Raw genomic sequence first — 26,751 nt, 5'->3', positions numbered from 1 at the left:
TGACTCAAAACAAGATGTTTTCAAGACTTTTTCACTTAACAAGATATTCCAGATGTATTGTATTAAAACAAGTCCCTATATCTGGCTGAAATGCTACTTGTTAGGCAGTTGTGTCTTATATTAAGTGTAATGAGATACTCAATGAGACAAATATAACTGACTTTTATCTCAAAAGTCCTAAATATCACATCTTATTTCAAGAAATCTTGACAAGCCGATTTTCACTAGTTCCATTGCCAAGCAAAAACGTCTTTTATTTGTTGTTTTTTTTCACCTATTTTTGGAGGGGCATTTTTTTCCAGTGAAGAAACTGCAATTCTTTCACTATTTTGGAAAGTTGTGATAGTTCCTGAGCTTGTTGATAACATTAACAGATACTAACTGACACACAAAATATCCTTTTTGTCTGGCACTGACAGTCCCTCTCTTTTCTCCTGTTGGCAGTTTGTTGTAGATACTGGATTGGACACTGAGCTGTCAATCAATCTGTCCGTCCCCCTGTCCAACGTGTCTTTTCGAGTGTGCGCCTATACAGAGGCGGGTCAAGGACCCTGGACCCCCATACAGACTCTGGTACTTACTTATCCTGGTGAGTGGCGGCTTTTTCATTTTAATATAAAAGCAAAAAAAAAACACATTTGACTGATAAAACTGATTTTAAGCTACATATCATATATAACTCAAGAAATCCAGTTTTTTTTTTACACCAGTTCTGCAAACATTTTGCCTTATTTTAGTTGTTATGCACTGGAAAAAATCTAAATCTTACCAAGTATATTTTTCTCATTGAGTATCTTATTACACTTAATATCAGACACAGCTGCCTAACAAGTAGCATTTCAGCCAGATATAGGGACTTGTTTGAAGACAATACATCTGGAATATCTTGTTAAATGAAAAAGTCTTGAAAACATCTTGTTTTGAGTCACATTTCACATGAAACAAGCTTTTTTTTTTTCATTTGAAGAGGTTTTTAAGCTAATTTCAAGATCACTTTTAACTCAAAAGTCCCAAATATCACATCTTATTTCAAGAAATCTTGACAAGCTGATTTCACTAGTTCCATTTGCAGATTTTTTTGCTTATTTCAAGCAAAAACGTCTTGTATTTGTTGTTTTTTCTTACTTATTTTTGGAGGGGCATTTCTTCCAGTGTGGAATAAAAATGTGTGTTTTTCTCCAGAGAATCACAAATACTGACGTAAACTCTCCTTTTTTCCCTATTCCCACAGACACAGAAAGATATACGGGTGAGTAACCACTGAAATTATACATGCAAACCTACAAACACGCTCTGGTGTGACCTCTCAGAGAGGCACAAAATAACAGTGACAGTGGAAGTGAGCTCATGGTGGCTTTTTCCAACACAGAACTTCTCTTTTTCACTCTGTCACCGGGTTCCTCTGCGATAGTTCCCTTCTGTGTATTTAAAAGAAAAAGGGAAGGAAGATAAAAAAGGGGCTCAGAGAGACAGGAAAGTGGAAGATAGGTTCAGGAGGGTGAACGAGGAGACGCATCATAAATATTTATAGCAGGCCGGGGCAGTGCAGCACCTCTGTTTGCTTTGTCTAATAGAGCCAGACAACAAGAATGGAGGAATAAGGAGAAAAAAGAGGCAGGGAAAGTTGGGGGAGGATGAGTGTGAATAGAAAGAAAAGTTGAAAACAGTGGGTGGAGGTTGTGATTGTTTAGCTGCTGCTTGTGTGGGAGACTGAGGCAAATTATAACACGAGTGACTGGACAGCAGTAACTCCAAAAAGAATGTTTTTAGAGTCAGATTTAGTTCTCGGACAGAGGTTATTCAATCAATCTGAACAGCTGAAACATGTCTTTACAACCTATAATGCTGTATGTGTATACCTGCTGAAAGGCTTTACATCTCAGGGCATAACAAAAAGGAAGATCTAGCTCTTTCCAGGTCTTAAAATGATGGAAATACAACCTTAGATGAACAGCAACTCAATACATTTTATGCAGTGCTGTTCACTGAACAAAAGCTAAGACAAAATGGAGAAGCAGTGTGTGACCTTTGGTAGCTATAACATGAAGTAAACATATTCTCTACGACGTTATCAGTCTCTAACACGGTTGCGGAGGAATGTGGATGAATCGGTTTCTGCACAGCTCTCTGAAGGTCCCACCACAGCATCTCAGGCAGGCTGAGGTCTGGACTCTGGCTGGACCGTTGCAACACCTCGATTCTTCTCTTCTTCACACATTCTGCTGTAGATCTGCTGCTGTGTTTGGGATCTTTGTCCTGTTGATGAGCCAGTTTCAGCCCAGCTTTGGCCTCACATTAGACTCTAGAACACTTTGGTATCCAGAGGAGTTCATGGTGGACGCATCAGTAAAAAGTGTGTCAGTTAACACCTGAATGCTGCAGAAAAGTGCCAAAATACACTGGAAAAAAATCTAAATCTTACCAAGTATATTTGTCTCATTGAGTATCTCATTACACTTAATATAAGACACAACTGCCTAACAAGTACCATTTCAGCCAGATATAGGGACTTGTTTTAATACAATACATCTTAAATACCTTGTTAACTGAAAAAGTCTTGAAAACAAAAACAAAAACAAGCTTTTTTTTTCATTTGAAGAGGTTTTTAAGCTAATTTCAAGATCACTTTTAACTCAAAAGTCCTAAATATCACATTTTATTTCAAGAAATGTTGACAAGCCGATTTTCACTAGTTCCATTGGCAGATTTTTTGCTTATTTCAAGCAAAAACGTCTTTTATTTGTTGTTTTTTTTACTTATTTTTGGAGGGGCATTTTTTCCAGTGCATCCACTTTTATAGTCAGAGCATTGATCAGCAGCACAGGGTTCACTTACTTTTTCACACACTGCTTCTACATAATACGTTGTTGTTCATCTGAAGGTGTATTTTTCCATCGTTGGACCTGATAAAGATCAATAAATGCTTTTTATCATGTCCTGAGATTTCTCTTAATCGCTGCTTTTTTTCCCCCCCATTAAGAGCTCCACCCTGTTAAATCCCGTCTCCGTCCACATTCTTCCCTCAGATCCATCGGCGCCCCCGGCCTTTTCCTGGCACTGGTGGTATGTGGTGATGGCCATCGCTGGTGCTGTGGCCATGGCTGTGCTCATGGCTGTTTACGTGGCCAAGCTGCGGCGCAAGGAGACGCGCTTCGGGTGCGTAAGGCTGTTTGTCTTCCCCGTGGGTGGAAGGGAGGGACTCGGTAGCTGTGCCAAACCAGCATTTTTAATTATTTTCAGCATCTTGACCTAGTTGCACTGGAAAAAATTAAAGTCTTACCAAGTATATTTGTCTCATTTCTAGTCAAAATATCTCATTACACTTAATATAAGACACAATTGCCTAACAAGTACCATTTCAGCCAGATATAGGGACTTGTTTGAAGACAATACATCTGGAATATCTTGTTAAGTGAAAAAGTCTTGAAAACAAATTGTTTTGAGTCGGATTTCATATGAAACAATCTTTTTTTTTCATTTGAAGAGGTTTTTAAGCTAATTTCAAGATCACTTTTATCTCAAAAGTCCCAAATATCACATCTTATTTCAAGAAATCTTGACAAGCCGATTTTCACTAGTTCCATTGGCAGATTTTTTTTGCTTATTTCAAGCAAAAAAGTCTTGTATTTGTTGTTTTTCTTACTTATTTTTGGAGGGGCATTTTTTCCAGTGTGCTGCACTTGTGCACACATTTTTAAGGAGAAGCCACCGGCTTTTTCTGTATTATCTTGCAATGAGCGTGTGTTTACACATTTTGTTTTGTTCTGTGCATTCACAGCGAGGCGTTTGAACCCATGATGGAAAGCGGCGAACTGGTGGTCAGGTATCGCGCTCGCCGCACCTACAGCCGCAGGACGACAGAAGCCACACGTGAGTCCTCTCTGCCCCTGCATGTTCGTTGGAAAACCGCGGCTCTATATTTGCACCTTACTGTCACTACAGCAGGAAGAGACGCTTTCGGTGACGTGTCTAAACCTGTCTCGGTCCTTGGGGGTTGGTTGTTACACAGAAAAAGATGCATAACAGCATCTCCTCTGATCCCGGGGAGTGGCGTAGTGGAGGGAGATTGTTGGCCTCTCGTGGCACACAATGACAGCTCTGTTCTCCACATTTCAACACAGAAATCACATCCTCTGCTTGTTTGGTTGATCAAAGCCTGGAACACAAACAGCTAAGAGTTCATTCACTTCACACACCGCAGCTGTGATCAAAGTGTTCAGTCAGTGGACGCACTCCACAGCAGCCCCCGTGCTGTTACATCCTGCACGATGATCTTTTTATTGTCACATCGATTGGAGGTGCGGTAAATCCCTTCATTAAGTTAAAGGGATAGTTCGCCTCTTTTGACATGAAGCTGTATGACATCCCATATCAGCAACATCATTTATGAACATGTTCTTACCCCCTGCTGCGTCCTGTGAGCCGAGTTCCAGCCTCGTTTTGGCGTTGACGAAGGTAGTCCGGCTAGTTGGCTGGGGTTTAAAAAATAAAGCGTTTTGCTTCTCAAAACAATATGCGTTCAAAAGAGTAATACATTTGCATCACAAAATCGTCCCTCTAGAAAAAGTCAGACTTCACATCGCTTGGCCCTATTTTCTCTCCCTTCATATCAATGCCTTCAGCCACCTAGCGAGAGCCGCGCCTGTTACGGTGTTTGCTGCTCGGTCTGCACTTCGGTCTGCACAGTTTACACAGCCCATAGTGATATGAAGGTAGATACAAAAGTCTTTTTGTATTGTGTAACAACAAATACATGATAAAAAAAAATATTGAATTGAGTTGAATAGATAAATAACAGGTGGTTTCATCATACAGAATAGATTTTGGATTTAAAATTCAATTAAGTTGCTTTATTTTGGGGCTTTGGTAGGGCGGGTCATTTTTGACCCGTAGGACAAAAGGGGAGTAAACACAATGTTAAGACCGAAAAAGGATGGAAGAGTTCCCCTCCTGCTCTGACTGGACTCAGGAGGGAATTCCTTTGGGAGTAAAGTGGGAGTCGGGAGAAGTCTCAATGACTTTGTTGTGTGCCGTCGCCAGCCATTAGCCCCTGTGAGTCTGCACGATCACAGAGACAGATACGAACCTGTAAACACATAATGCAGGCTCAGGTTTCACACAGCTGGGTCACATTCAAGCCTTGACATTGTCCCTGATGTGCACACAATATTTCTATGGTCCTCCTGCACAAGTTTCAGCTCGCTGGAGCTCCAAAGAGGCCGGGGGGGGGGGCGCAAAGCTGCAGAAAGAAAAAACTATTCAGGAAGTGAAATGAGTGGAGCCAAGGGAAGGAGCTGAGGAGATAATGTGTATTCTGCGTGAATGATGGAAAGTGCACCTGGAATAAAGAACGGGGTTAGATAGGGTGGACTTGGATCGTTTGTGCTGCTGATCTCAGTTTTTGGACAGAGTCAAATCCTCGGGCTTGGCTTATTGCTTGCATACGCTAGTAGCTGGTCACGCCAGCGTGATGTGTTGTAACACGCTCGTGGACTCGGTGCATTTTTGTCCAACACGAGACAGATGGATAGCGTAGCAACAGCTGGAGGGAGATCACTGCGCATGTTGTTGCCTCGTCACGTCCTGGCCCAGATGTGAAAACAGAGCTAATGTGTGTAACGCTGGCTGCTCACAAGCCGAAGCTGTTTGACAGCCAGCTGTGGAAGGAAAACTGAAGCGAGCATGTAGAGCAGCTTAAATCCTCTCTGACCTCATCTCTGCGGGACACAAACCCGGTTCCCACTGGATCACATGGCCGGGCGTCCCACGCCTCAAAAACAGGACAGAGCGGCACGTTTTCAGATAATCTCTTTAAAGAAGACTCTCTCCAGGTTTTATTATTATTAGTTTTCTGTTATTTTTAGCTTTTTTTTCTCCTCTTATTTTAATCCCACTTAATATTTTATTCATTTTATAATTGAATCCCTACTTTGGTTGTACCTCTGCATTGGAAATAGAATTAATTGTCCATTTTGTGACTTTGCAGACAGAATTATTGATCTATTGGTCGGTTTTCTTTCATTAACACTTTGATTTTGGCTTAGTGTTGTGCATTATGGGTTAAAACTAAGTGAAGCTGCTCGGTCGTGTTATTCTCTGTTAAATAAAATGAACTTTTCTTATTTCTTCATCTTCAGTGAACAGTCTGGGCATCAGCGACGAGCTGAAGCAGAAGCTCCAAGACGTGATGGTGGACAGACATAAACTCACTCTTGGAAAGACTCTTGGAGAAGGTAATGTTTTGTTAATGTATACACTAAAAAAACAACTCATAAAATTTACTTAAAAAACCCTTTGTAAGTATTTGCACTCAAATGATTTAAGTAATATTTAATGCTGCAATATCAAGTAACACTCACTTGCCAGTATCAAGTAAATTTTACCTACCAGAAAACATAACAGTTTTGAAGATATTAAGTAACATTTACTTAGTTATATCTAAGTTTTAAGTTATATTTATTAAAACAAATAAATAAACTCTTGTTTTTCATAGGCAGGAACATCATTTTACTCAAAATTTTAAGTAAATTTTATATGTCTGTAGTATTTGCTGTTATGAAGTAACTTAGTAGATTTTAACGATACACTTTCAGAGTAAAGTTTATGTAGTATTTCTAGGTTTATGTACATACAACTATTAAACATTTAAATTGTATGAGGAAACCTAAGTAAAACTTACTCTTCCCCCATAATTCATGCATTACGTTTATAAAATGTTTGATTTTACTTAAGAAGCTCTAGTTCTTACTGAATCTTTAAAATACAAGGTAGAAATGATGACAGTTACTCTAATAGAGTTTACTTCACCAAAAAAATCACTTTTTTCAGTGTATAGTCTAAAAAAAAGACTGTTAAATACGCTTTATATCTTGGTTGTTCAGTAGTTGGGAGCCGGTGCAAACCTCTGAACTTTTTTAACTGCTTCTTTTTGTGCTTCATCAGGGGAATTTGGCTCCGTGATGGAGGGACTGCTGACTCAGGAGGAGTCTGCTCTCAAAGTTGCTGTCAAGACTATGAAAAGTGAGTAGACAGTAGAAGCACTCAGCATTCTCCACAATGACTCTCTTTATCTTTGGAACACGAGCCGCTTGATGGGCCGCTCCTCGGGTCAAAAATGAACAAGTGGTCATGGGCAAAAATCTTGTTTTATTATTTAAAAAAACAGACAGACTCAGCCTGTGGAAAATGTTTGCAAAAGGAAAAGTTGACCCCACATAAAGTGTACCATCAATGTAAATTGTAGTTGTTTTAAAACCGAATATGACTCAGAAATGAGGGGGGGGGGGACACACCACCCTCTTTGATTCATGTCGGTCTCAAACCGTGAAGAATCAAAACAAATAAAGCGGTGAGAAGTCCTAACATGTCACAGTTTAATAAATCCCTGGCAACCTTCCTGTTAACCAGACAAAGTGGTCTCACCATGTCAACTGTCTCCTCTCCAGTTGCCATCTGTACCCGCTCTGAAATGGAAGACTTTCTTCGTGAAGCCGCCTGCATGAAAGAGTTTGACCACGCCAATGTCATGAGGCTTCTGGGTGAGTCAGGTGTTCGCTTAGAAGCATCGAGTGTTTCCAAATAACAAGAAGAAATGTTTTCTCATTGTGGTATTCAGCCATTTAGGCTTTAAAATATTGAATCCAGAGATGGGGACTCGAGTCACTGTGACTTGGACTCAAGTCGACTCGAGTCGCTGTTTTGATGACTTGTGACTTGACAAAAAATAAAAGACTTGAGACTCGACTCGGACTTGGAAGTTAAAGACTCGGCACTTGACTTGACTTGAGACACGATGACTTGAATGACTTGAGTGTTAAGCATCTAGCATAACTTCGAACTTTATTCGTCATTTGAAGATCCATTCTGACCAGTAAGTGCTCGTCAAATTAGCTAATATTATCCTGTTAGCCTAGTCGGTAGTTTGCTAATGTTAGCTTGATATGATACGGGGTGGACAGGTTGGACATATTGGCCAATGATGTTTACTGACAGTTACTTATATCTTTGTGTCTTTTCACTTTATTAAGATCAGATTCTGCAGGTAAAATTACAATAGTAAGGTGACTTGACTTTGACTTGCCCAAGAAAAAATTACTTGGGACTTGAAAGCTAAGACTTGAGACTTATTTGAGACTCGCACACACTGGAAAAAAGTGCCCCTCCAAAAATGAGTAAAAAAACAACAAATACAAGACGTTTTTGCTTGAAATAAGCAAAAAATCTGCCAATGGAACTAGTGAAAATCGGCTTGTCAAGATTTCTTGAAATAAAATATGATATTTAGGACTTTTGAGTTAAAAGTGATCTTGAAATTAGCTTAAAAACCTCTTCAAATGAAAAAAAAGCTTGTTTCATGTGAAATATGACTCAAAACAGTCCCTATATCTGGCTGAAATGGTACTTGTTAGGCAGTTGTGTCTTATATCAAGTGTAATGAGATACTCAATGAGAAAAATATACTTGGCAAGATTTAGATTTTTTCCAGTGCATGTGTGACTTGGTCCCATCTCTGATTGAATCTGAAAACCCGAAACAATGTAGGTGAATTAAATTGTTTGTCCCGGTTCCAAAGGATGATACATAAACTTTGCTGTACGTAGTTTTCATTGGAACCACTTTCCGTCCCTCTGTCCCCAACCACTCATCTCGGTCTGGATCATGGGGGAAGCAGTCAAAGTCGGGGTTTTCCAGCTCTCCATGGTGTATACTGAGGCATTCCCAAGCCTGCAGAAATTCATAATCCTTTCAGTATCTGTCCTACCGGTTGACATTCCCTCAGTGCCTTAACTTAGAGGAAGCATCCTCAACAGATGCCTGAACCACATCCCTGGCTCCTTAGGGGACATCCCAGACATCCCTTTCTTGTCTGCATTATCCTGCCATTAGATGGGTTTTTAATACCATTTTTGATTTGCATTTAGAAGTTGAATGGAAGCTAAATTTTGGATAAATGTTCCACTAATCAAATCAAAATCAAATCAAATTTATTTCTATAGCACATTTCATGTACAAAACAGTTCAAAGTGCTTTACATAAAATAAAAGCATTGCAGCAGGGAGTGGAAGAAGCATTAAAAATACATAAAAGAATATAAAGAGAAACAAATAAAATAATTTAAATTATTTTAAAAACAAGCAACAGTCCAGATAAGTTAAAAGATATCGTGCAGATTTCATGCATAGACACATGAGAAAAGAAATCTCTTTAACCTGGATTTAAAAATGTCTCCATTTGGTGAAAGTTTAATCTCCACTGGCAGTTTGTTCCACTTGTGAGTAAGAAGTTTAGGAAGACTTGGTGCATGAAAACACTTATCAAAGATTAAAATGATGTGACTCCCCGGCTGTTTCTGGTCTGAGCTGGCAAACAAACTCATCTGACTGACCGGCATCTCCCCAGATATGATCTGATATTCCCAGAGATTGAAGTAATTCCTGAAGGAGAGTTCTCTGGATTTACCTTTATTTGGTGTCAGAATCAGAATCAGAATAGGTTTTATTGCTAAGTAATTTTTACATCACGAAGAATTTGGCCTGGTCTGTTTGGTGCCATAAAAACAAAAAATATAATAATAATTACCGTAGTTCTGGTTGATTCAAGGGTCGTCTCCATTCAGGACAACTTCCTCTTCTGCCTTACACCCATGAGTGGGATAGCCTCTGTTCCCAGCCTCTGGCTGCACTACATAGCTTTAATCAATTCTCTTCGAATTCCTAGTGAATGGGAACGTGTCTTATTCACAATTTTTGCAGCTTTCCAAAAGGTCGCTTTAGATCTGCTTTGCTACCGATTGGAAAAATTAACTAGTGTCTCCCGTCTTTCCTTCCTTGCACAAGACCGACTTTGTACCAAACAAGTAGTCCTGACACACTGGATGTTCTGCAGATTAAAACAGGGAAATGGTGCCTGTGAAGCAGGAGTTCTGGGAAGCTGGCACGTGATAAAGGACATGCATGAAAAATCTCTTTTTCCCAGTCCTACCTACACATTCATCTCCTTACATATCCACTCAGCAGTATTTGTATGCGTTGACTCGTTATTATCGCGTTAACTTGTTAATTATTTAACGCCGATAAATATTTTATCGCATATTAACGCAGTTTTTATCATTGTAAAAGTCTTAATGCATCACATTCACACAGTTACAGCAAACACCACGAAGCATGGAGGAATAAAATAAAGATAAACTAGCAGCTAACATCACCGCTACAGGTGTGAAGCTAACGGAGCTAACCGACGCTACTTCCTGTTTTACTTGCTTCAACATAAAAGCACGTATTTCAAAATAAATTAAAAAAAAAACACCTGCATTTACAGCCAAGTTGAATTGTCTTCTCAGCGTAGTAGTTCCAGTCTAAAATATCACTTAAAGGCAAAACACACAACTGATAGCAGCAAGTCATTCAAGGAAACAGACAGTGGAGCGAGGCTTCTACATAAAAACTACAGAAAGATGCTGATGTTAAAAGTGTGTTTGCACAACAAATGTTATGGCACTTTCATTCATATGGCAGCACATTTAAAATAAAGCTAAATGCTAAAAACTACACACTACTTTTGGATTCTGCGTACAAATGCGATTAATCGTGATTAATCAGGCCTAATGAAAAGTAATAGCTTAAAAAACTGATTCATATGATTTCTATTTTCTTCAACTCCTCTTCCATATAAAAACTAAACTCACTCGTCTTTCCAAGCTGCCTGGAAATGATCTGATCCATTTTCATCACTGTCGTCTTTCTGCAGAGCTGTCAGTTATGTCTCTTTAGAAATGATTCCCTCATTCATCCAGTTGCCCATTTTGTCATAAAAAAAGAAAAAGAAGCTCACTGTGATGTTTTGCTGGAAAATACATGGCTGTATTTTCAGAGTATGCATATCTGCACATGATAACATCTGCCTGTGCCATGAATATGAACACATTTTCCAGACTGGGCAATACAAACTGTTCCCTCTAATCTGCCAGTGTAACATGAGGAATATAAATATTTCAAAAGCAGCTGAACTCCAGTAAAATAACTGTGATAATGTTCTGTCTTCATCAGCGTGTTAAGACAAGAATCATAAGTAGTTTTACAGATCAAAGTTGTCTTCAGCACCATGTGCCAAAGTGTCCTTGGGCAAGATACTTACCAAGTCTTACCAAGTACATTTGTCTCATTTCTAGTCAAAATATCTCATTACACTTAATATAAGACACAACTGCCTAACAAGTACTATTTCAGCCAGATATAGGGACTTGTTTGAAGACGATACATGTGGAATATCTTGTTAAATGAAAAAGTCTTGAAAACATCTTGTTATGAGTCACATATCATATCAAACAAGCTTTTTTTGACATTTGAAGAGGTTTTTAAGCTAATTTCAAGATTACTTTTATCTCAAAAGTCCCAAACATCACATGTTATTTCAAGAAATTTTCACTAGTTCCATTGGCAGATTTTTTTGCTTATTTCAAGCAAAAACGTCTCGTATTTGTTGTTTTTCTTATTTATTTTTGGAGGGGCATTTTTTCCAGTGTGGGGCTGAAGTGTCAGGGATGAAATGGATAACGGACGATCAAAATGTTCACGAATGGATGCATTTCGTGTCTAATTAATGGGTCACATTAATATTTAAAATGAGGTGCACTTTGATGTGATTATCTGGCCAAATGAAAACATCATTTTTTTAAAGGTAAATGTGAACTGACCTTTAAACATATTGTCTTAGTTAACCAGCAAATTAAAACTGTTTTTCTGAATGTCTACGACCTGAATGCAGTGTGTGTGTTTATTAAACTGTCATGTTTTTTTTTTTTTTTTAGGCGTGTGTCTGCAGACGGTTGAGAGTGAAGGTTACCCGTCTCCCGTGGTCATCCTGCCCTACATGAAACACGGAGACCTGCACAGCTATCTGCTGTACTCAAGGCTCGGGGACTGTCCTGTGGTTAGTCTGATTGCAAGCAACAAAAAGCACACAGTCAGCAAACTCATACGTGCACGCTCACAGTCCCACACATTTTAACAACTTAATTGGTTCGGGGGTTTAAAAGTTCACACGAATATCTGCCAGCGAAACAGGATCCAAAGTTTAACACAGATGTGAAGTATTTGTTGAGCGAGTCTCTGAGTACAAAGTACACCATGACATCACCCAAAACATCATTTCTTATGTGAACTCATTTATAAACTGATGAGATGTTTTTTTGGAATCAAGCGCTGCGATACGCAGCAAGTCCCAGAAGAACCACGTTGAGAAACTCAGACCCTAATCAAAGCAATATCCGTGCAGAATGTCGAAACACACGTGAGGTCGGCCAACTCGAAAAATGCACAACAGCGCTGAGTGCAACTGTTCCCACAGGAAGAGTCTGGAAAATCATTTCACACTGAGCACACCAGCCGGGAAAAGCTCGTCTCTGGCGCCCTCTGCTGTGCAGAAAAAAAGTCTCAGCCGTGATGAACAGCCCTTCTTTTCTCTGCACTGTCCCACAGTACCTCCCCTCTCAAATGCTGGTGAAGTTCATGACCGATATCGCCCGGGGGATGGAGTACCTGAGCAGCAAGAACTTCATCCACCGAGATCTCGCTGCGCGCAACTGCATGTAAGCACGACCACCTCTTCTGCCTTTTTACTTTTTCAGTTCCTCTAGTTTTTTTCTTGTTTGCGCTTTCTCTTCTTAAAGGGATAGTTCGCCTCTTTTGACATGAAGCTGTATGACATCCCATATTAGCAACATCATTTATGAACATCTTCTTACCCCCTGCTGCGTCCTGTGAGCAGAGTTCCAGCCTCGTTTTGGTGTTGATGAAGGTAGTCCGGCTAGTTGGCTGGGGTTTAAAAAATAAAGCATTTTGCTTCTCAAAACAATATGCGTTCAAAAGAGTAAGGCAAAGCAAGTTTATTTGTACGGCACAATTCAACTACAGGGCGATTCAAAGTGCTTTACAGATACATTAAAACAGTAGAAATACAAAGCATGATTTAAATTTTAAACAAAAAAGAAAGAAATAAGAACAATAGATAAAATCATATAAAATCAGTAGTTAAAATAATAATATATATAATATATATAATATAATAATAATGTATATAATATATAATAATAAGAGTAATACATTTGCATCACAAAATCGTTCTCCAGGAAAAAGTCAGACCTCACAATCGCTTGGCCCTATTTTCTCTCCCTTCGTATCACTGCCTGCTGCCGACAGCCGCGCCTGTTACGGTGTTTGCTGATCGGTCTGCACTTCGGTCTGCACAGCAGGCAGTGATACGAAGGGAGAGAAAATAGGGCCAAGCGATTGTGAGGTCTGACTTTTTCCTGGAGAACCATTTTGTGATGCAAATGTATTACTCTTTTGAACACATATTGTTTTGAGAAGCAAAACGCTTTATTTTTTAAACCCCAGCCAACTAGCCGGACTACCTTCATCAACACCAAAACGAGGCTGGAACTCTGCTCACAGGACGCAGCAGGGGGTAAGAAGATGTTCATAAATGATGTTGCTAATATGGGATGTCATACAGCTTCATGTCAAAAGAGGCGAACTATCCCTTTAACCTCTGTGAAATGGCTTCAGACAGCCTTGTAAATGCCTGCAGGAATACTCTGTAAGACAATCATGTCTTTGTGATGTTCGGTTTGAAGTGAAAGTGATCTCTCCAGTTGGAAAAATGCTCCCTGTAACACTTTTGTCTCTCTTCTTTAGGTTGAATGAGAACATGAACGTATGTGTGGCGGACTTTGGCCTCTCCAAGAAGATCTACAACGGCGACTATTACAGACAGGGCCGGATCTCCAAGATGCCCGTTAAATGGATCGCTATCGAAAGCTTAGCTGACCGCGTCTACACCACAAAGAGTGACGTGGTCAGTCGTCTTTTTAACACGCTTATATTAATCACGTGTGTTTTATGAAAAGATAATGAGCTGGAGCTCAGCTGTTGCTTTATTCCATTTATGTTAGGTTACAGTGAGACTCAAACCAAGTTTAAAAGTTCTTCTGCATTTGTTCTTCTCTCCATCCAAATGCATGGATGAAAGCAGTTGCATTACTTTCCATTCAATTCAATTTAGTTTTATTTATATAGCGCCAAATACAACAAATGTCATCTCATGGCACTTAAATAATAAAATCCAATTCAAGCCAATTGGAATTCAATTCATTGTAATCATAATTATTCATAAAATAATCCAATTCATTCATATAGAGCCAGTTCAAAAACTATTTCCTCGCTAAGGAAACCAACAGATTGCACCGAAACTTGTCTTCAGTCCTGTTTCGGACTTTGCATGTATCCAATCCAATCCAGTTTTATCTATAAAGCACTTTAAAACAACCTCAGTCGACCAAAGTGCTCTACAGAAAAATAAAAACAAAAATTAAAAGACATAAAACAGATATTTTATATCTAAAGAGGGTTACAAGTGAGGCACGACATTCAAACTTCATACCATAAGAAACTTTTTAAGAAGCTCATTAGATGCTAAATTAATTTGAATCTTTTCTACATTAAAGAGTAAAAATAGGACATGCAACATAAGTGCATGTTAGCGTTTCAGAGGTATTAGGAAAGGAGGTAATCTAGGAAGAAATGCGTCTTTGTGAGATTCTTGAAGGTAATGACGGATGGTTCTGCTCTGATAGCATTAGTGGACGTTTTCTCCCTGCCACGACACTTTGAAATAACTCCCGTGAGATGCAATTCAAGCCAATTTATTAGCCAAGCTGAGGTCTTCATCTCAGAGGAGCCGTACTCTGAGCAGAGCTCAGCTCATCCAAGCTTTTTCAGCTTCAGGGAAGGTGATACAGCAGCGTCGTATCGAACAATGATGCCTTGTTCAGCTTTGGCTAAGAACCTGTCAAGCATACAGGTCGACTGTAAAGTATGCTTTAATAGTCCTGGAGTGAAAAAAAACAATACTTTAGGAATCTATTGCTGCCAAAGTTTGAAAAAGTTAAGTAGTGAAAAACATATTTTGTTCACAGTCATGTTATCTGGAAAATAAGGCCCTGAATCTGGCACGTTCTGATATGATTAAGTGTTGTGAAGCCCATTGTGAGATGGCTGTGTCATGAATTAAATGTTTTATTCCATTCAGCTGTGAAACCTTCGCTCTGTTTCTCTTTAAAACTCATAAATAGCCTCGTAAATATATTATTATGATGTATTCAGCCAAATGTGGAATACAGAGAAAAATGGGATTTGACCAACATCTGTGACAGATATCAACTGGAGCAGCTGGTAACATCGTTACAGGCATATTTTAAGGGCCTGAGTGAGAGTGCACGTTTACCTCATGCATGCGTTTAAAAGGATGTTTTGTTGTGTAAAAGTCTAAAGACAAACTCATTCTTTCTCTCTCTCAGTGGTCGTTTGGCGTCACCATGTGGGAAATCGCCACCCGGGGACAGACGCCATACCCAGGGGTGGAAAACAGCGAGATTTATGACTACCTGAGACAGGGGAATCGTCTCAAGCAGCCCCCAGACTGTCTGGACTGCATGTAAGTGTCAGCCTCCTCCTAAGCTGTACTCCACTGAGGATGAACCGCCTTCCTTCTCCATCTTTTTCTTTAAAATAATGTAACCAAGGCTGCAGGTTAAAGATGTTTTCCAAGGTTTTCCAAGTTCAACACAAGAAAAAAATGCCCCTCCAAAAATAAGTAAAAACATAACAAATACGAGACGTTTTTGCTTGAAATAAGCAAAATAAATCTGCCAATGGAACTAGTGAAAATCGGCTTGTAAAGATTTCTTGAAATAAGATGTGATATTTGGGACTTTTGAGTTAAAAGTGATCTTGAAATTAGCTTAAAAACCTCTTCAAATGTGAAAAAAAAAAACTTGTTTCATATGAAATCCGTCTCAAAACAATTTGTTTTCAAGACTTTTTCACTTAACAAGATATTCAAGATGTACACTGGAAAAAATGTCCCTCCAAAAATAAGTAAAAACACAACAAATGCGAGACGTTTTTCCTTGAAATAAGCAAAAAAAAATCTGCCAATGGAACTAGTGAAAATCGGCTTGTCAAGATTTCACTTAACAAGATATTCCAGATGTATTGTCTTCAAACAAGTCCCTATATCTGGCTGAAATAGCACTTGTTAGGCAGTTGTTTCTTATATTAAGTATAATGAGATATTTTGACGAGAAATGAGACAAATATACTTGGTAAGACTTTGATTTTTTCCAGTGAACATCATTATTTCTTTGTCCCCACCAGCTACGCTCTGATGTTCTCCTGCTGGCTCCTGAGCCCGAAGGATCGTCCATCCTTTGAGTCGCTGCGCTGCGAGCTGGAAAAGGCCCTCGAGGATCTGCCCGACCTCCAGGACCCAGACGAAATTCTTTACGTCAACATGGATGAGTCCTCCATGGAGCTCGGGGCTGTTGGTGGCCGTGATCCCATCGGGGGTCCGTCCCCTCTCTGCCTGAAAGGCCTGGACTCCGTGACCACGGTGGAGGTCCACCACCCCAACCGCTACGTCCTCTGCCCCCAGCACGAGACCAGCCGGGCCCTCTCCGACTCCATGGAGAGTCTGGACATGCCGGTTTCATCCTCCACAGCCACGCTGCCTCTGCAGCCGTCCTGCCACTCTACACCCAACCCCACCCCAGCTCCCACCCCGACTGTGGAGCTGCTGGAGGACAGGGACGGAGTCAGAAAAATGGCCTGGCAGTAATGGGCTCCTTCTTAAAAAAATGACAAGACTGGCAACTGCAAACTGTGCTATCCCAGTCCAAGAACAACACCCAGCCTCCTGTACGCTCCCCGTCCGACGTAGTTTTGCACAAATGTATACACACAGCCGAAGGCATTCCAAGGAAGTGAAGGATTAGGACTTCTCCCTATTGTCAAACCCCACGAGTGTAGATTTATGAGTTTCTGCCGCTCGTCGTGGCTCACTGCTCTGCAGCACAATCAGGAAGATTATCTCAAAGAATCTTTTAGATTTCTGTTCAACTGCATGTGTGCAGCAGAGTCAGTAAGCAGAAGAAAAAAACAACCTTAAAGCTTTCTGTGAAACCAGCTCAGACACTGCCAGACTGAACCCACAAACTGAGCACGCTCAGATGGGAGCACTTGCCCCGCCCGAACTCTGCCTAGCAACCGCTTCCTTTACGGTTGAGAGATCCCTCTAAAGGCTCTCCATACTAATATTATTATTGAAAGCAGCATGATTTCATTAGTTTTGAGTCAAAACTTAAATAAAAATTGGACCGATCACTACACTGGAAAAAATGCCCCTCCAACAATAAGTAAAAAAAAAAAACAAATACAAGACATTTTTGCTTGAAATAAGCAAAAAAAAATCTGCCAATGGAACTAGTGAAAATCGGCTTGTCAAGATTTCTTGAAATAAGATGTGATATTTAGGACTTTTGAGTTAAAAGTGATCTTGAAATTAGCTTAAAAACCTCTTCAAATGTCAAACAAAGCTTCTTTCATGTGAAATCCGACTCAAATCAAGATGTTTTCAAGACTTTTTCACTCAACAAGATATTCAAGATGTATTGTATTAAAACAAGTCCCTATATCTGGCTGAAATGGTACTTGTTAGGCAGTTGTGTCTTACATCAAGTGTAATGAGATACTCAATGAGACAAATATACTTGGTAAGATTTAGATTTTTTCCAGTGTAAATTAACAGTAAAATCATCAGACTTCTGCATGAGGAAGTAAAAATATGTTTAAAAAAAAACAGCAGTTGGCGCCCTGTGTGGCACTCCAGGGATTTTACTGTCAGTTCTGCATTGAGCCATTTACAGAGCACACGCTGATCTGACCCACAGGTGAGACACCTGTGCACGTCCTGATCTATACATCTTTGGAATAACTCAGGAACCCGACACTTTGAAGGGTACAAACAATCAGAGGTACAGGTTGACGGACTGAGGGTGGGTACGGACCCGATGGACTTATCCAACACAAAGAATGCGATAAGCTCCTCACCTTCGCTTTTTGTCTCAAGCACAGTGTTAGTACACGTTTTCTATTTTTTTTATGCTGTTTTTTTTTTGTATTTCTACAACTTTGCACTAATGTTTTTTTATATCTTTGTATGTTTTTTTTGTGTATTTTTCATTGATTCTGTTGAACATTCTGCTGAAGTCGACGATTTTGCATATTCGTGATGCCAGAGAACAAAGCCCGAGGAGGAGTTTTCTGAACATGAGCACACACTCGGACCCGGGAAGCAGGATAAACCACGCCATCCTGCCACTCGTGCTCTCGGATCCCTCGAGGTTTTGCAGTGTAAATAGAAGTCTGTCGCCGGCGGTGTCCAAGAGGACACAGCAAATGAAAATGGAAGTTCACCAGCTTCAACTTTCAGCATTATGCATGTACTTATTTCTGATGTATGTGTGTAAATACAGTATATTTTTGCCTTAGTTTATTACTCAGTCATCGGCGTAGGATTGACCATGTTCCTGCACATATTTTGGGAGAGGAAATAGTTTCAAAGAGCCGCCGTGTTTCAATGTAATAAACATCAAAAGGTAGTCAGAGTATATACAAAACCATATTCAGTGGTATTATATGCCAGTAGCAATGATTTCCTTGTTTAGATGATTTGTTTGGTACTGTATGCTCAGTGGGAGTCTTGACATTTTCTTTCTGAAGTGGTGCTGGAGCGTGAGGCTGACACTGAGATGTCCTTTCCCTGCAGACGCACCTCCTGTTTGTTTCCTGTGTGTTTGGAGCATTTTGGTTGAACATCTTCCTGAAAAAAACTGAAGCGTCTTCTTCTTGGTTCCACTCAGATCAGCCTTAAATTGCAGAATTTCACAACTTTACCAAGTGCCTTCAAAGAGCCAGTATTTTTTGCATTTCACTAGATGTGGGTTTGGATTTGGATTCCCTGCTGGGGTTAGTTTTTTTTTTTTCAACTTGGGGGAGATTGTGTAAAAACTGTGTTTATATTGTCACTCTCATGATGTGTAAGTGAATTTTTATACAGCACCTACAGTATTTTGCATAATAAATAAATGAATTCATTCAAGAACAAGGCTCTCTTCCTGGGCTTTTATGCAGACAGTTTAATCTTAATCATAGCAAATGTCTGGTGACACATCCATTAACTCAGCTGAGCAGTTATAAACAGAGGATTGGTTAACATTGGCTCTATTACACTGGAAAAAATGCCCCTCCAAAAATAAGTGAAAAAAACAAACAAATACAAGACGTTTTTTCTAGAAATAAGCAAATAAATCTGCCAATGGAACTAGTGAAAATCGGCTTGTCAAGATTTCTTGAAATAAAATGTGATATTTAGGACTTTTGAGTTAAAAGTGATCTTAAAATTAGCTTAAAAACCTCTTCAAATGAAAAAAAAAAGCTTGTTTCATGTGAAATATGACTCAAAACAATTTGTTTTCAAGACTTTTTCACTTAACAAGATATTCCTGATGTATTGTCTTCAAACAAGTCCCTATATCTGGCTGAAATGGTACTTGTTAGGCAGTTGTGTCTTATATTAAGTGTAATGAGATACTCAATGAGACAAATATACTTGGTAAGATTTAGATTTTTTTCCAGTGTAGGAGCCTGAACTGAGAGTGTGAAAAGCACCTAAATTAGTTTGCTGCATAGATCCGTGCGGTCTCAGAAGTGGATGTAAGAGATCTGCACATTGCCTTCTATCTCCAACTTGTCGATCTCAGTGAAGGGCCTGCGGTGGGAGAAGTCGAACAAGTGCTGCCCATTCACGAACACCTTGAACCTCTGGTTCCCACAACGAATCGACATCTGAGAGACAGACAGAGAACTCAGACTGTGTTCGAAACCGCATACTACATACTGCATACTTCCATACTACATACTACATACTGCATACTTCCATACTGCATACTCATCGATCAGACAGTATGCAGAGCGTTTACCCACAATGCATTTCGCTCCTGCCCGAGCCGAAATCAGCCGGCCTGAAGCTGATTTCTCTTAAGCTCTAAACTCTGTAAACTTTAGCAACATTTGAAACTTTTTCACTTGAGAAAGTAGTCGTTTAGATCCCCAACGTGTTGAAAACCTGACAAAATACCGGCTGTTTACAATTTTGTTCCCACGAATTCGGCGCTACTAAAGCTAGCTGCAGTGAGCAACGCACTTCCGGTTATTTTCACAAAAATAAAATACCCGTTGCCTTTTATCATAGGGAAAGCCATTACCATACAATTGGTGCTTTTGTTTTGAAAACAGGAAGTGAACCTACCCTCGTTGTAGCTAGCTTGAAACTGCCGTTTTGACAGGAAATGACGATCGGCTACGTCACGTTACGTTGCATCTTGGGTAGTTTGAGTATGAGTAGTAACCTCATGATGCATACCCAACATTTCGGGGAATCTAGTATGCATTTGGGAACTTCTCGCTTACTCCTACTACTCATACTAACTCAAAAAGTTAGTATGAGTAGTAGGAGAAGTATGCAGTTTCAAACACAGCCACAGTCACGAATGCATCAAACATCGACATACAACTGTGTGACAGTCGCTGCTTACGTCAAAGTACTGTCCCTCCATGAAAGGGGTCATGGAGAGCTCTCTTTCCTCCTTCCCCCAGCTTCCTCCGATCCTGCTGTTTCGCACCACAATGCCTTCCCTCACTCTGGGGTTCATGTGGAAGGCAATGTCTCGAGATCTGCTCATCACAAAGTTGATGCCCATCCTGCAACAGCAGCTCTCTGTTAGTTTTCAGGTCATACACCACAGTCACTTCAGCGTGCACACTGACATACTTTTCCGCTCCGTATGGCACCATGCCCCTGATGATGACGGTCCTCTTAGGGTACATCCCTCCTGGGATTGTGTTGGAGTAGGGCACGGGCTAGAAGCGCACACCAAAAACAGATAAATGTAACAACAATCATGGCTCCACGTGCTGACCACACATTCATTACGTACTCAAAAAAAACTGGAAAGACAGCCTGAATATTCCTCCTATAAGTCTTAGTTTAGCATCAGGTTCACGCCTGATAGGTCACCCTCAGGCTGAGTCATATTGAGACATAATAGCATAGTTACTCTTCCCCAGTGGAGACTTAAAACAAAATTAATCTTTTGAAATAGGAGACGGCTTCATTAGTGGTAAAATTTCACTTGAAACATGCTTTAAAACAACAGGTCACTCACCGGGTTGTAGACCGGCTGCCCAGCCATAACCTAAAACCAGATTAAGATGTGGAATATTTACGGTAAATCACGAGAAATGATCGTATATGTGCAAAGGAAAACTGACTGAGCAGTATATACTCACTGGTAGATCTGATCCTGGGAATCCACCCTGTTTGGAAAAAACAACAACATTTGAATAAAAAAACAAACAGACCTGTTCATGCTCAGGTTTTTGTATCAAACCAAGAAATATCCTCTCTGTTCAGGCAAAATGAAAATGAAATGTTACTATGGTTTCAGTTCATACCCCTGGGCCTTCTGGACATCCACCCTGCAAAAAAAGTACATGTTTCAGAAGGATTTAGGTTGACTTTGTCTGGGATTTATTCCACATCAGCTGGTTATATATATATATATATATATATGACATATTATCAATTTGGATTTTAGTAATTAAAGTGTTTATTCACCCCCATTCCACCTCCTGGATATCCTCCCTGCTGAGAAGAGGCAAACGTGTTTAATCTACTTGTATTGGCCCATCTAAATAAGCCAGTGAGCACTGTTCAGGACCCACGGTATGTTGAGAGGATTTCATTTTTTGAAAATGGAAAAAACGAGGGTAAGGGAACACGACATGATATGAATTTGATTATTAAAAGAAGTGTTTATTCATCTCCATGCCTCCTCCTGGATATCCTCCCTGTAGGAAGACGTGGTTTTAATCATGTTCTAATCTGTTTTACCAGGTATATGTGTCTAATTTCTAGTCAAAATATCTCATTACACTTAATATAAGACACAACTGCCTAACAAGTATCATTTCAGCCAGATATAGGGACTTGTTTGAAGACAATACATCTGGAATATCTTGTTAAATGAAAAAGTCTTGAAAACAAATTGTTTTGAGTCAGATTTCATATGAAACAAGCTTTTTTTGACATTTGAAGAGGTTTTTAAGCTAATTTCAAGATCACTTTTAACTCAAAAGTCCTAAATATCACATTTTATTTCAAGAAATCTTGACAAGCCAATTTTCATTTGTTCCATTGGCAGATTTTTTGCTTATTTCAAGCAAAAAGTCTTGTATTTGTTGTTTTTCTTACTTATTTTTGGAGGGGCATTTTTTTCAGTGAACATTTCACCAGAGGAATATGACTTTGATACTCACTCCCATCCCTCCGCCCATGCAACCTCCTGGATATCCTCCCTGCAAAGAAGTGTTGGTAAGATTTAGTGTGAATCTCTTCTTATGCCTTTGCTCTGAGCTGCTGGACCATATATTTGTGTAAGGGAACGTGACATGATATGAATTTGAGTATTAAAAGAAGTGTTTATTCACCTCCATGCCGCCTCCTGGGTATCCTCCCGGCTGAAAAGAGGTGAATATGTTAATAATTTCTGATAATGTTTCGAGCAGTGTGGTGAACAAAGGCCTTCTGAGTACTGGATACTTACTCCCATCCCTCCTCCCATGCCTCCCGGGTAACCTCCCTGGATATCAGTCAGAAAGGTTTTTCTTAATTTCACATACTTTCAGCAACAATCAGAGAAACTATATTTAATCACAGACATGACGTACCCCCATGCCGCCTCCTGGAGATCCTCCCTGTAGGAAAACATGGTGTGAATCATGTACTAATCTGTTTTTAAGTCAGTTTCAACATTTCACCGGAGCAATACGAGTCTATGATACTCACTCCCATAGATTAACTGATAGTTGCAGTTAATCAACGGCTTTATAGCTCAAACTGCAAACCTGAATGTTATCAGACTTGTGAACTCACTCCTATGACATTGATGGTCTTGATGCAAACATCTCCTCCAATATTCATCGCCCGAACAAGCTCCACAGGGATACGGTGTGGGAACATGAAGAAGTCCTTCCCATTGACTTTAATCTGCAAGAGAGCGATTTAAAGCAGACTCGATACACTGGAAAAAATGCCCCTCCAAAAACAAGTAAAAAAACAACAAATACAAGACGTTTTTGCTTTTTGGGAGGGGCATTTTTTCCAGTGAGTAAAAGAAAGAAAAACAGACAATCAGTCTACTAAATTTTATAAAAAGGTTACTGTAAATGTCAGCAATACTTTCTGACAAAATCGTGTCCCTTTAGGAGGATAACAGCACCGACTAATGTATTTAAGTTGCACTTTATGTCTGCAGTGTGTCTGCAGCCCTGGTCGTTCTGACCTTTAAGCCCTCTGAGGTGACGATGATGACCATTTCGAAGGCCTTCCCCTTAGAGAAAGGCATGCTGCGGATCTTCTCCTCTGACCCCCAGGAGCCACTCTGACGGGAGTTCAACACCACTTTGTCCCTGCCATCAAATCGAGGGTTGAAGTGTAGGGCGATGTCGCTGGATTCAGACTCTCCACAGAGCAGGTTGATAAAGAACCTGTCAAATACATCAGGCCAACCCTTGTGTAACTCAGTTCTTTACTGCCTGATAACTTGGCTTAGAGTAAAAGCGAAGGAAATGCAAACAGTGCAGGTGGGGCCCACCAAATAACTTAAGACATCATCATACAGTCAAGTATGTTAACTGTGTACTTTGCCGGTTAATGGCTGAACTCAGATATCACTATTTTCATAAGGAGGAGGGGAAAATGATAAAAGTCATGCTTCACTTTGATATCCAAATGTGCAAAGAAACCAACTCCACCCAAAGGGAAATTACACAAGGCGTTCCCTCAGTATTCACATGGAATTTCAAGGTTTGCATAAGAGATAAAACATGCAAAAGTGGCTGTAAATGATAAGGAAACAGTGAATGTATTAATCCAAAGTTCACCGGTATAACTGCTGCAGCAAAGGAGAAACGTCCTGATAAACTCACCTGGTGATATCTTCAGGAACGGACCCCTGGATGTAGATGGAAACTCCACCCCTCAGGCCTCCATAAATGGGCCCTAGATAGGGAATTCTCTGTGACGGGCACAAAAATTGATCAGATTTTGGAGCTTGAATTAGAATAGTTTTAGTTATTTTCACGATCAAAATTTCTACTGTTATCATAATCATGTCTGTTCTTCAATCTCAAGGTTTAAGTCTCAATTAAATGGCCTTTTTGGAGGCCCAACAATACAACAATATTTCATTCGTCTTCATTCACTTAAAGGGATAGTTCGAAGCTGTGACATCCCATATCAGCAACATCATTTATGAACATCTTCTTACCCCCTGCTGCGTCCTGTGAGCAGAGTTCCAGCCTCGTTTTGGCGTTGACAAAAGTAGTCCGGCTAGTTGGCTGGGGTTTAAAAAATAAAGCGTTTTGCTTCTCAAAACAATATGCGTTCAAAACAGTAATACATTTGCATCACAAAATCGTTCTCCAGGAAATCCAGTGATACAAAGGGAGAGAAAATAGGGCCAAGCGATTGTGAGGTCTGACTTTTTCCTGGAGAACGATTTTGTGATGCAAATGTATTACTCTTTTGAACGCATATTGTTTTGAGAAGCAAAAAGTTTTATTTTTTAAGCCCCAGCCAACTAGCCGGACTACCTTCGTCAACGCCAAAACGAGGCTGAAACTCGGCTCACAGGACGCAGCAGGGGGTAAGAAGATGTTCATAAATGATATTGCTGATATGGGATGTCATACAGCTTCATGTCAAAAGAGGCGAACTGTCCCTTTAATCCAACTAAGACAGTGACCAACTAGATTTCTAATCAACACACACTGGAAAAAATGCTCCTCCAAAAATAAGTAAAAGAAAACAAATACAAGACGTTTTTGCATGAAATAAGCAAAAAAATCTGCCAACGGAACTAGTGAAAATTGGCTTATCAAGATTTTTTTAAATAAGATATGATATTTGGGACTTTTGAGATAAAAGTGATCTTGAAATTAGCTTAAAAACCTCTTCAAATGTCAAAAAAAGCTTGTTTCATATGAAATCTGACTCAAAATAATTTGTTTTCAAGACATTTCCTGATGTATTGTCTTCAAACAAGTCCCTATATCTGGCTGAAATAGTACTTGTTAGGTAGTTGTGTCTTATATTAAGTGTAATGCCTGATATTTTGACTAGAAATGAGACAAATATACTTGGTAAGACTTTGATTTTTTCCAGTGAATGAGTCAGTCCAGAATCCTACCCTCAGAAGTCCAGCGGCGGTGTGTGCAGATACTTACAGGGGAGTAGACCGGCTGATAGCCTGGAGGAGCGACAAAAGTCATGGCAGAAGACAGTGAGCGACACAAAGAGGTGGTTGATCTCAGGTGGATGCCTCATTTTATGCAGTTGGTTGAGGGAGGGGCAGAGCATGAAGCCCAACCTGGGGCTGCGCCGCCATGTTTACTTTGGAGGCGCAGGACATAAATTAACCTTTGCACCTGTAGAGGAGTGGCACTTGAAAGCAAAAGAGGGAGTGTATGAACATTTGTGTGGAACACCCTATGGAAGGAAAACCCAAACAGTCCTGGTTATCTGTAAGCCATGATTTTAGTTGTTTCTTAAAAGCTACATATGTTGAATTTTCCCTTATGGCCAACGGAACTGTTGGTGAGGACCATAAAGGACTGTATTTGTGCTGGTTCTGATGTTGGGATTTGTGTTGTATGGGGGGTGTCGGTCAGAACACCATGAAGCAGTTGTCTCCCTTTTGTTCCTTTATTAAACTTCACACTTCAATTACATGTGCAAGAGCCTCAGTTGGCCGTGTGTGTGGTCTGTAAACACAGAATAAGGCTAATCAACACACTGAGTTAAACTAACAAAATATACTGACTGAAATAATAAATCTTCCAGCATTACTTCAATTAAACATAGCTGAATTAGCATGACATTGCCGTTTTCCTATACAGTAAACCTACAATGCTAATTCTCCGCTTAGCATGCTAATCGCGGTTAGCATGCTAATTTAACAATAGTTGCACATCAACACCACGACATACAAACTCTGAAAACTACCTACTAACTAACTTTCTTGCCACTTAACAACACTTACTTGGTTGGAATGCACGCACACAACTCCTCACATGCTATTATCATGAGGCTGTGATGCAGCCAACCTGAAGTGGTAACTTAACTGAAGCAGCAGAGCTGACTATGTTCTCCATGCTCTGTGTAAAACTAAACTCTTTCTTACAGCCCCCCCCCCGAATTACTGAGGCAATTTGCTCACAAGAAAGACCCAGATGGGTTTCAGGTAGATGAAGGATGATCTCCAGCGCCGTCAGAGTCCGGAAGGGCAGGAAGACAAATGAGCCGGGCCGCTGGACGGGTGTAAACTCGGTCCTTCACCTGAACGTCCGCTGACCGCACTCGTCCATCGGCACTCCGATGCGCTGTGATGATCTTCCCGATAGGCCAGCTCGCTCTTGGTAGCTGTGGGTCTACCAACAAGACCACAGCACCCTCAGCGAGGTCCTCTGTAGTATCATGCCACTTCTGGCGGCACTGCAGAGTGGGCAGATAATTGCGTATGAATCTTGCCCAGAATTGGTCGGCCATGATCTGACAATGCCTCCATCTCTTTCTCGTCAAGCCTTTGTCCATGGGGTACACCACCTGTGGCAACGCACCGTCGGGCCGCCCCATCAGAAGGACATTAGGTGTCACAGGGTCTTCATCCGCAATATTGGACGAGGTGTAGCCCAGAGGCTTAGAGTTCAGGATGGCCTCAACTTCCAGTAGAAC

At 40.3% G+C, this 26,751-nt stretch overlaps 2 protein-coding genes across 2 annotated transcripts in view; one reads left to right on the top strand and one right to left on the bottom strand.

Moving 5' to 3' along the window:
• axl (AXL receptor tyrosine kinase) overlaps positions 1 to 19,002 on the top strand; it is a 44,947-nt gene extending 25,945 nt beyond the window's left edge. The window contains exons 9-20 of the mRNA XM_075472823.1: positions 445 to 589; positions 1,232 to 1,249; positions 3,027 to 3,156; positions 3,779 to 3,870; positions 6,138 to 6,233; positions 6,943 to 7,020; positions 7,446 to 7,538; positions 11,807 to 11,928; positions 12,477 to 12,586; positions 13,695 to 13,854; positions 15,356 to 15,492; positions 16,215 to 19,002. Of these exons, the coding sequence (XP_075328938.1) occupies positions 445 to 589; positions 1,232 to 1,249; positions 3,027 to 3,156; positions 3,779 to 3,870; positions 6,138 to 6,233; positions 6,943 to 7,020; positions 7,446 to 7,538; positions 11,807 to 11,928; positions 12,477 to 12,586; positions 13,695 to 13,854; positions 15,356 to 15,492; positions 16,215 to 16,674 (1,641 nt within the window). The 3' untranslated portion in view covers positions 16,675 to 19,002. The remainder of the gene's footprint in view (positions 1 to 444; positions 590 to 1,231; positions 1,250 to 3,026; positions 3,157 to 3,778; positions 3,871 to 6,137; positions 6,234 to 6,942; positions 7,021 to 7,445; positions 7,539 to 11,806; positions 11,929 to 12,476; positions 12,587 to 13,694; positions 13,855 to 15,355; positions 15,493 to 16,214) is intronic.
• A 14-nt stretch (positions 19,003 to 19,016) lies between these two features.
• LOC142389008 (galectin-4-like) lies at positions 19,017 to 24,130 on the bottom strand. Its single transcript, XM_075474559.1, has 15 exons — positions 24,116 to 24,130; positions 23,946 to 24,034; positions 23,300 to 23,543; positions 22,891 to 23,004; positions 22,686 to 22,712; positions 22,562 to 22,597; positions 22,446 to 22,475; positions 22,271 to 22,313; positions 21,574 to 21,665; positions 21,411 to 21,434; positions 21,246 to 21,272; positions 21,122 to 21,151; positions 20,728 to 20,816; positions 20,492 to 20,657; positions 19,017 to 19,742 (listed from the first exon to the last, which is right to left on the bottom strand). The coding sequence occupies exons 1-15, from the start codon at positions 24,128 to 24,130 to the stop codon at positions 19,599 to 19,601; spliced, it is 1,170 nt and encodes a 389-aa protein (XP_075330674.1). The 3' UTR covers positions 19,017 to 19,598.
• Positions 24,131 to 26,751: the final 2,621 nt, after the last annotated feature.

This window comes from Odontesthes bonariensis, chromosome 9 (assembly GCF_027942865.1).
Source record: "Odontesthes bonariensis isolate fOdoBon6 chromosome 9, fOdoBon6.hap1, whole genome shotgun sequence".
In the NCBI taxonomy this organism is placed as follows: Eukaryota; Metazoa; Chordata; class Actinopteri; order Atheriniformes; family Atherinopsidae; genus Odontesthes; species Odontesthes bonariensis.
Note: the sequence above shows the minus strand (reverse complement) of the source record. Positions and strands in the feature narration are given on the sequence as shown.